Here is a 10423-nt window from a genome sequence, read left to right as displayed (position 1 = left end):
AAAACCGGAGTATAGATCTAATTGGATTTTAATTGGAACAACTAGATGAGAGGATATTATTCAAATTAAATTGATATTTAATTTTAAAAATAGGAACTATGGCACAACAATACTACTAAATGATAGCTTAGGGTTTTAGAAGACTAACACAAAAAGAACGGATCAAAAGGGATCTAAAACGCGGAAACTATGCATGAAACAATGTTGCAAGGACCTAGTCGTGATGAACTATAGACTTCAGGGGCTAGCAGAGAAGATCTGCAAGATACAGAAACAGTGCTCGCAAATTAGGAAAAGTTTAGGGTTAGATCTAAAAAAGATCACGGGTGGGGCTGGATTGCAAAGATGCAATAGATCCAGAGGATTTTCTGCGAAGTTTGCAAGACACATGAAAAACTGCAGGAATTACAAGATTTTCAGGGGTCTAAATTGCAAAAGCTTGGGGAACAGGCTCCTATGGTGGCCGGGCACGGGAGACCGCGGGGAGCAGGGCAAAAGAAAGAGGAGAGGGAGGGGAACCCAGTTTATACCTTACTTGCCGCGGGGATGCATCGTGGTGGTCGAAATCGACGAAACAAGGAGCGACGTGGTTTTGCCCGGCTTCTGTTCCCAGGCGGCAGCGCTGGGCAGGGGCAGCCTGCAGGGGGGAGGCCGCGGCTGCAGGGGGAGGGCGCGGCTTCAGGGGGATGGGCACAGTTGCAGGGGGAAGGGTGCGCGGCTGCAGGGGCGTGCAGGGCCAAGGCGCACAGGGGCTAGGGCACGCACGCCCAGAACGGCGGCGGTCTGCTGGAGGCGCTGCGCAGCGCGGAGACGTGAGGGGGCGGGCGGAGGGCGCACGCGAGGAGGCGGCAGTGCAGGGAACACGCCGGGATAGCAGGGGGAGACGCAGGCGGCACGGGGCCTGCGGGCGGGGCACGCGGGGCGCGCAGGGGCGGCGGCGCTCCCATTTTCGCGTGCAAGGACGCTCGCAGCAGGGGGTGCAGATGCGCACAGCAGTGCGTGGTGGCGCTGGCCTGGCGATGCAAGGGAGGTCGCAGGGGGCTGCGGGGGAAACAGGGAGGAGGCGATGGAGGCGGTTGTGCGGGAGTAACAGAGAGGAACGGGCTTGTCTCCTAGATTTTTATAGGGCTAGCACCTGGCCCAGCATGGCATGCACACCAAGAAGGCCGTGGCGCGGTGCAGCACCCAGACTCGATCGAGACTGTCTGGTGGAGGGTGCGGGGCCAAGGGTTTAGCGAGCAGGGACGAGGCGGCGCAGCAACAAGGAACGCAGGGGCTCAGCGCTCGGAACCCTGGCTTGGCGTGCTGCGCACGCCCAGAACGGCAGCACGTCGGGCTAGGACTCGTTCTTGAGTCCAGATTGCCCATGGGAGAGACGAGACAGGGCTAACCAGCGGCCCCCACAAGTTAGCGAGCAAAGAGAGGAAGGAAGAGGTAAAGGAAGGAGGAAACGACCTCGCGTTGAGACTTGAGTGGTAAGCGAGTTCGGTTATGGGCCAAAACATGTTCGGGTAAGGGCCGAACATGAAAACAAGCTGACAATGTTGGTTGAACGTGAACGGGTTATTCAAGAGCGTGAAAAAGAGAAGGGAGAGATCAGGCCGAATCGTTGGTAGTTACGACAGCGGAGCACCATCAAAAAAGAACGCTGAAATCGAGCTATGGTTCCGTTTCGAGCAAGGTTTGATCGAGAAGAAAGGTTAGAGGATGGGTACCACGATGGGGCATCTTATGGTCTCAGATAGGATAGAGGAAAAATAACGGATACTGAAGAAACGAATTGGTCCGACTATGATGAGATATCAGGAACTATACAGAGAAGGAAACAAAGGTCTCCAGCCTGGCGAAAAAAGATGATCGACGGCAAGTGGCGTCAGCTAACTTCGACGAACTATTAAGCTTCAGATAGGAAAGGCAAAAGGTGAAAGCAAGAAGGTTTTCTTCTGTACATCAAAAAGAAACTTTTGATTTACTTTTTGTCAATGGAAAAGCAACGAACAACGAGATCAGGGCGGTGGTTGAACTCAAGCTTTGGCATGGTACGGTTTTAGGATCTAAGGCGGACTAGACCCAAAACGAGTTGAATCCAGCTCAAGAGTCCACTTAATTTAAGTGGCAAAGCCATAGAGTCCACTTGATTTAAGTTCTAAACTTGACACGGATTTTATTGATTCAACGACTTAAGGGCTGTGTCTATCGATGACAAGAGGTTTGTGGAGATTTTGTCATCTCAAAATATGCACGCGTGAGTATATGTGTGCACGTGGTGGTAAAAGCCTAAGGTATATATGATATATGTATACTATAAAAGTTGAAACAATTAAAAGTAATTTTCCTCCAAGATTAAGCCACCGTACCTCTCACGGAGGTTCCAATTGCCAGGTCAACAGATTTGAGAGACCTATATTTTTTACGAATGTAAAATATTTCCACCAAAAACTCAAAACTTTTTTCACCCAGCTCGTCCAGTGTACCCTGGCCTCTCTTTCCTTAAGTGCCCACCAGTTTCTACTTTCCTTGTGTTGACTCCAATCAAACATCCTCGATCACCAATCAAACATTCTCGGTCGCCAATCAAGTAACATCTTTCCTTTTGCAACAATCAATCATCGATTTTCCCGAGTCCATCAATCATGTGCTGATATCTTGACATATACTTTGTGATTTGTTTCTTTCTATTTATATCGCGACAGCTAGGAAAACAATGACAATTAGTTATCATCTTGGACGGTCCTTTTATTTTTTTTCATTTGTTTTATTTTTTGTTAATCATGGTACACTTTCCATTTATAATGGTATACTTTCCATTACCAATTATCAATCCCATTTGCCATCAGCATTGATCGATACTATCTTGATTACTTTCCTTGTTTATAGATATATGCCATAAGCATCAGATATTTTTAAAATTAGTGGGTTGAAATTAAGGATTTAATTAGTGATTTATGCAATTAAGGATTGATACCTGTCCGGGTTATTTTTCTTATTTTGTAGATGTATTCCATATGCATCAAATATTTCCAAACTCAGTGAACTAAAATCAAGAATTGGATTAGTGATTTGTGTAATCAAGGATTGATACCTATCCAGATTACTTTTTCTTATTTATAGATATATGCCATATACATCAAAAGTTTCCCAAATCAGTGGACTGAAATGAAGGATTGGATTAGTGATATGCACAATCAAGAATTGATACATGACGGATCACTATCCTTCTACAATTAGTTGCTTTTAATACTATTGACTCCTCTCTCTCTTTGGACGCATATATAAGTGAGGTCGCAGCTCTGCCCCAAATACACACAAATAATATATCATTTTTCTATTGTACTTGTTCTGACATCTACATTCCAGTAACTTGCATCCACAAGTATTGGGAGAGCATGTTTCAAAACCAACCCAAACATAGGTACGTGCTATGTACGCATGCATCTGTAAAGTCTTTTTTTCAATTGAATTATTGTACATGTGTTTTCGTGATCATCTATGCTAAATAAAGTTGAGTGCTAACTACGAAAACCTACCAATGAAAAATTGATCATGATGTAAGCAGCCGGTCTATTGACTAATTAATTATTTTTCTCTGTAATGTCCTTTTAGTTACATAATTTTTCCATTCCTTGTATTTACAATGATCAATGGTATATAATTATTTATTGATTACAAAATTGATCACGCAAAAAACTGGTCAACTAATTTGCACGATATCTTTTCAAATGTATTTTTTTCATTTGTTGTTGCATTTACAATAACCTATATTCAACTCAAGTGCTGTTTGTGGTTTTTTATCATATTGGTGTGTATTGTATCAACAAAAGAGTTGTTTAAATTTTTTCTTAATTTTAAATCTAAGAACTATTGATTCACCCACGATTATTAAGGTTCAGAAATGATTTATTCAAATTTTGCTTGGTCCAATTGAATACAAAGCTTCGGTGAAATATATAAAGAGTTGCAAATTTTTTGTTATTGATTGAAGATGTTTATTTTTTTAATTTATTGTAAGTATATACTTTTTATTTATTATATTTTTGAAAACATCTCACTAATGTTTTGAACAAGTTAATGAAAGATGTAAATGTTAAAATAAATAGACTCAATAGACCTCGGCAGACGCGGCATGGAGCCAACATTTCCACTACCGATACAACTTTGTCCGTATAGAAGCTCGTAGGAAATGAGGTTTGGCTTTTGCCGTGCAATTGTACAAAAGCGGTTCAAAGGAGGTTGGGTCCAAGTTTGACCGCACCAGGAGTTCGGCACGAGCAAGCAAACAAAAACAAAGAATCATCCCATCACCCGAAATTCCAAATCTGCCCCCGTCCCAAGAATTTCGTCGTAATCCTGCAAGCAACCCCGGGCTTCTCGTGCGCTTCCGCCCAATTTTCCGGCTAATCGCCGTCAGACAGCGGCAAAGCAGGTCCAAGTTTCTTTCTGTCCGGCCGGATAGCAGCTTGCTTGGGCTTGCACTCGCTTACTTGAGCACACGACGAACAGTGTTCTTCTTCGACTGCGACCGAGAGAAAATTCCTCTTCTTTCCCGCCTATGAAATGCTCCCTTCTTGATGCGGTTTGCGGCCGGGAGGAAGCTGTTGAGCCCAGCGAGGTTGGTTTCAAATGCTCATGGCTGTTCTGTGCTCTCCCTCCCAAAGATTCTTGGCTTTCCGCCCCTTCTTTTTTTTTTAAGAAATGAAATGGAACTGATCCATTTGGGTGATTATTCCCTGCAAATTTGCATCGGATTGTTCAAGGTTCAGGATGTGAGTTTTTGATTTTTGAAACGAATTTGGTTCTTTTTTCTTGCAGGCGCACTCGAGTTCGTTCGGAATTAATCCCCTTCCGATGTGAGGTCGCGCTGTGCGCCAATCGGTCCTCTTCTTCCCCAGCCATTCCGACACCAAGAAGCAGCAGCATCCATGGGCGCCGCTCGCACGGTGGCGCCGCTCGCTGTGCTCCTGCTGCAGCTTCTGCTTCACCTGATGGGAGCAGGTGCTGCTGAGGCCGACGACGAGGCCGCGGCGCTGCTTGCGTTCAAGCGCGCGTCCGTGGCCAACGACCCGCACGGCGCGCTCGCGGGCTGGCGCGAGGCCAACTCCACCTCCGCCTCCGGCTCGCCGTGCGCGTGGGCCGGCGTCTCGTGCGCGGACGGCCGCGTCCGCGAGCTCAACCTCAGCGGCATGTCCCTCGACGGCCGGCTCAGGCTGGACGCGCTGCTCGCGCTCCCGGCGCTCCAGAGCCTCGACCTCCGCCGCAACGCATTCCACGGCAATCTCGCCGCCCACCACACCGCGCAGCCGCCGCGGACACCGTCGCTGTGCGCGCTGTTGCAAGTGGACCTGTCGTCGAACGCCTTGAACGGAACGCTGCCCCGGGCGTTCTTGAAGTCCTGCGCCGGCATGCAGTCCCTGAATTTGTCCAGGAACAACCTTACCGGCGGGGGCTTCCCGTTCCCACCGTCGCTGAGCACCCTGGACATGTCCAGGAACATGCTTTCAGACGCCGGCTTGCTCAACTACTCCCTGACCGGCTGCCATGGTATTCAGTACCTCAATCTCTCGTCCAACCAGTTCACAGGAGGCCTGCCGGAGTTTGCACAGTGCAGCCAAGTTTCTATTCTTGATTTGTCAGGGAACCTTATGTCCGGCACCCTCCCTGGCAGGCTTTTGACCACGGCGTCAGCAAATTTGACACACTTGAGCATTGCAGGGAATAACATCTCTGGGGACATCTCCAGGTATGATTTTGGTGGTTGCACAAACCTCACCGTGCTCGATTGGTCATACAATAGGTTGAGTGGCATGGGGTTGCCACTGACTCTTGATAACTGCCACCGCTTGGAGACACTTGACATGTCCGGGAACAAGCTTCTTTCTGGTACAATACCAGTGTTCTTGGGAGGCTTCCAACAATTGAAGAAACTCGCACTAGCTGGGAACAACTTCACTGGGGAAATTCCAGATGAGCTGAGCCTCTTGTGCGGAACGCTGGTTGAACTAGACTTATCAAGCAACCAACTGACTGGCGGTTTGCCTGCAAGCTTCTCAAAATGCAGATCACTTAAGCTGCTTGACCTTGGCAACAACCAGCTTTCTGGGGACTTTGTGGTTACAGTCATCAGCAAAATCTCCTCCCTACGGGTGCTGCGGCTGCCATTCAACAATATCACAGGGACAAATCCACTGCCCACACTAGCAGCTGAGTGCCCTTTACTTGAAGTTATTGATCTTGGGTCTAATTTGCTTGATGGGGAGATCATGCCAAACTTGTGCTCATCATTGCCATCACTACGAAAGCTCATCCTCCCGAACAATTACCTCAATGGAACTGTGCCACCGTCACTCAGCAATTGCAGCAATCTAGAGTCAATTGACCTCAGTTTCAACCTTTTACACGGTCAGATTCCACCAGAAGTATTATTCCTTCCTAAGCTTATTGATCTGGTCATGTGGGCAAACAATCTTTCAGGCGAAATACCAGACAAGCTATGCTCCAATAGCACTACTCTGGAGACATTGGTGATAAGTTACAACAGCTTCACTGGAGGCATCCCTCCATCCATTACCAGATGTGTGAATCTCATATGGGTATCACTTGCTGCTAACAATCTGACTGGGAGTGTGCCCTCAGGCTTTGGCAACCTCCAGAAGCTTGCCATTCTACAGCTGCACAAGAATTCACTCTCTGGCCCAGTGCCAGCAGAATTTGGCAGCTGCAGCAACCTCATCTGGCTTGATCTCAACAGCAATAACTTCTCTGGTACAATACCAACGCAGTTAGCAGCACAGGCAGGACTTATCACCGGAGGTATTGTTTCTGGGAAGCAATTTGCATTCCTCAGGAATGAGGCTGGCAACATCTGCCCTGGTGCTGGAGTGCTGTTCGAGTTCCTTGATATCCGTCCAGAGCGGCTGGCCCAGTTCCCAACGGTGCACTCATGTGGCTCCACAAGGATATACACCGGAATGACAGTATACATGTTCAATAAAAATGGAAGCATGATCTTCCTTGATCTCTCGTACAACAGCCTTACAGGTACAATTCCGGCAAGCTTGGGGAACATGACATATCTTAATGTCCTTAACTTGGGACATAATGATCTTACCGGTGCAATTCCAGATGCATTCACTGGGCTGAAGCTGATTGGTGCACTAGACCTCTCACACAACCACCTAACCGGTGTCATCCCCGCAGGATTTGGGTCTTTAAATTTCCTTGATGACTTCGATGTCTCTAACAACAACCTTACTGGAGAAATCCCAACATCTGGACAGATCATTACATTTCCAGCATCCCGCTTTGGAAACAACTCTGGCCTCTGTGGCATTCCCTTGAATCCTTGCACGCATAATGCCAGCACAGGAGATAGTTCCCAACATTCCCCAAACGGGCAGAGAAAATTTCTCGAAGAATTTGTGCTCCTTGCTGTGGCACTCTTAGTGCTCATAATGGCCACCCTAGTGGTCATTCTATACAAACTCAGGAGGCCCTGTGAAAGCAAAACTGAAGAGATTCAAACTGGGTATAGCGACAGCCTCCCATCATCCACCAGTATAAGCTGGAAGATTTCTGGTTCCCGCGAGCCACTAAGCATCAATTTGGCGGTATTTGAGAATCCACTGAGGAAGCTGACATATTCCCACCTACATGAGGCCACCAATGGCTTCAGTTCAGAGGCTTGTATTGGCACAGGAGGATTTGGTGAGGTTTACAAGGCTAAGCTCAAGGATGGCAGTGTTGTGGCTGTCAAGAAGCTGATGTATTTTACAGGCCAGGGTGACCGGGAGTTCACTGCAGAGATGGAAACAATTGGCAAGATCAAACATCGCAACCTTGTGCCATTGCTAGGCTACTGCAAAATTGGTGATGAGCGTCTCCTTGTGTATGAGTATATGAAGAATGGCAGCTTGGATGTCATGCTCCATGAAAAGGCCAAAATTGATGTGAATCTTGATTGGATTACAAGGAAAAAGATTGCAGTCGGTTCGGCAAGAGGATTAGCGTTCCTCCACCACAGTTGCGTCCCACACATCATACACCGGGACATGAAATCGAGCAACGTGCTGCTTGATGATAACCTTGATGCCTATGTATCGGATTTTGGGATGGCACGGCTTGTCAATGCACTTGACTCGCATCTGACTGTGAGCAAGCTCTTAGGAACACCTGGATATGTGGCACCTGAATACTTCCAGTCTATTATCTGCACAACCAAGGGTGACGTCTACAGCTATGGTGTTGTGCTTTTGGAGCTTCTCTCAGGGAAGAAACCAATCGATCCAACAGAATTTGGTGACAGTAACCTTGTTGACTGGGCAAAACAGATGGTTAAGGAGGACCGATGCAACGAGATATTTGATCCTATATTGACTGATACAAAATCCTGTGAATTGGAATTGTATCAGTATCTGAAGATTGCTTGCCAGTGCTTGGATGATCATCCTAACCGCAGACCTACCATGATTCAGGTTATGGCAATGTTCAAAGAGTTACAGATTGACTCAGACAACAACTTCTTGGATGGCTTCTCAATCGATTCAGCAAATATAGAGGAATCATCTGAGAAATCAGTGTAAATATTATTGATTCAACGAGATTTTGATTCACTAGATTGATATATTAGCTTTGTCACTTTAACTCACGTTAACAGAAAAGAAAGTAGCTACTGTGGAAGGGAAAAAATTGTAATTTTGTTTTCGGTCACATAATACACAACAGCTTGAACAGAGACACGATTATAGAGTTCTTTCACAAGGACACCAGTTTGGTAGAAGAGATGGTATACAAATCTTGGAGCTCAGTTCCTTTCCTTGTACATCCCTCTTCCTTGCTGAGAAAGTAAAACAGTACAATTTTTTCCAGTTATATGTGTTATTCATGATTACCTTTCAGTAAATTTTCTGAACATATTTGGTTTGTGTCATTCTGAATAATTGTTACCTTGACAAAAACTGAGCAGCTGAAAGATTCTTGGAGTTATCGTGTCATTAGTCTAGGGTTTACTCTTTTAACCATAGGTATTCTTTGTGGAGCAGTATGGGCTAATGAAGCATGGGGATCCTATTGGAATGGGGATCCTAAGGAAACTTGGGCATTTATTACCTGGACCATATTTGTAATATATTTACATAGTAGAACAAATCCAAATTGGAAAGGTACAAATTCCGCACTTGTAGCTTCCGATAGGATTTCTTATAATTTGGATCTGCTATTTTGGTATCAATCTGTTAGGAATAGGTTTTCATAGTTATGGTTCATTTACATTACCATCTAACTTGTTCCGTTTGATTATGAGCACGTCATAATACGTCATTTGTGCACGTCATTTGCCTGATGTACTAACTTGTTGTAGAACCTTCCTCATAAAACGTCTTGTAGCACTAGTTCCTGGGATCAGATTGTTGATTATGAGCGGAAGCTGCTGGCAAAGTGAGCAACAGAAGAAACAGGATGCAGTTATGTATTTTGGTAACAATTGATCCATTCTCCTTGTCTATTTCTCTGTAGTGCAGGACTTGAATTTGTTCCGTTTGATCATTGGAACAAGCATACAGTTACATTTCAGAATTTGCCGCTTAGAGCATCCTCAAAGGCTAGAGGTCAGTTATATGACGGGCACATTCTTTCTTTGTGACTTATGCTTATGTTAATTGTACTTTTTCATGCTTTTCAGACGTGTGACAAATAAATTCTATTTGCTGAAGATCTTATGATGCTCGTTCATACCTGGCTCTCCCCTATTTTCATCAAAGGTGAAGAATCTTTCTTCACCGAAATTCTTTGCTTTTCAGCTTTCAAAAGATGGCTGCTGTTCTTCATACTGAGATTGTGAGTCCAATAATGTGTGTCACATGTAGTCAATGATTAGCTGAAAGCCGTACACTTTTGAACTCTGCGTTGTAGATGCTCACATAGCCTTTATCTGATGACAAACCAGGACTAGTTGGTAATCAGGGAGCACTATGATATCCCAAATTGTGCATTTACCTTCCATGTTTACATTATTCCGAATGAAAATCGCAAAGTTGCTAGCCATATGTTGCCCCAGCAAATACTGAAACTTATGAACTCATCAGGCTAATTATTCTTTTTTTCCAAGCAGGGTGATCAAATGTCACTTTCAGAGCAGCACGCATGTTTCAGGTAAACGGATTTGGTGTTAGGTCAGCTAAGATACGTTCCTTGACATGCCGTTCTTCGCACGCGCGTGCAGATGTGTGACATCCATCAGGATTGGATTGGGTCGGATCTCGTCCTAAACAAGTGACGAGTTGGTTGATGGCACGAGTTGTTGGTCAAGCACGGCATCTGATCCTACGCTCCTGCACGGCTACGTGGCACCAGTTAGGTATGAGGCTCAAGACATTCAGGACAGCGACCTCTAGTTTCAGATACTGAGTAAATTACATGGGTGGTTCTTGAA

At 45.6% G+C, this 10423-nt stretch overlaps 1 protein-coding gene across 2 annotated transcripts; it reads left to right on the top strand.

Moving 5' to 3' along the window:
• Nucleotides 1–4315: 4315 nt before the first annotated feature.
• Nucleotides 4316–10348, top strand: LOC112896908 (brassinosteroid LRR receptor kinase BRL3-like). 2 transcript variants are annotated; one of them, XR_003229546.1, is made up of 4 exons: nt 4317–4609; nt 4810–9599; nt 9674–9752; nt 10103–10348. XR_003229546.1 is itself a non-coding variant. In XM_025965029.1 (3 exons), exons 2-3 carry the CDS (start codon nt 4920–4922, stop codon nt 8574–8576), a joined length of 3573 nt encoding a protein of 1190 aa, XP_025820814.1. In that variant the 5' UTR covers nt 4316–4609; nt 4810–4919; the 3' UTR covers nt 8577–8907. The 2 variants fall into 2 exon arrangements, 1 of the variants encoding a protein (XP_025820814.1); XM_025965029.1 differs by lacking the exons at nt 9674–9752; nt 10103–10348 and having other exon boundaries at nt 4316–4609; nt 4810–7035; nt 7120–8907.
• The last annotated feature ends 75 nt before the right edge of the window (nt 10349–10423 follow it).

The sequence above is a fragment of the Panicum hallii genome, chromosome 6 (genome assembly GCF_002211085.1).
Source record: "Panicum hallii strain FIL2 chromosome 6, PHallii_v3.1, whole genome shotgun sequence".
In the NCBI taxonomy this organism is placed as follows: Eukaryota; Viridiplantae; Streptophyta; class Magnoliopsida; order Poales; family Poaceae; genus Panicum; species Panicum hallii.
The sequence above is the reverse complement of the archived record's forward strand: the minus strand, read 5'-3'. Positions and strand labels throughout refer to the sequence as shown.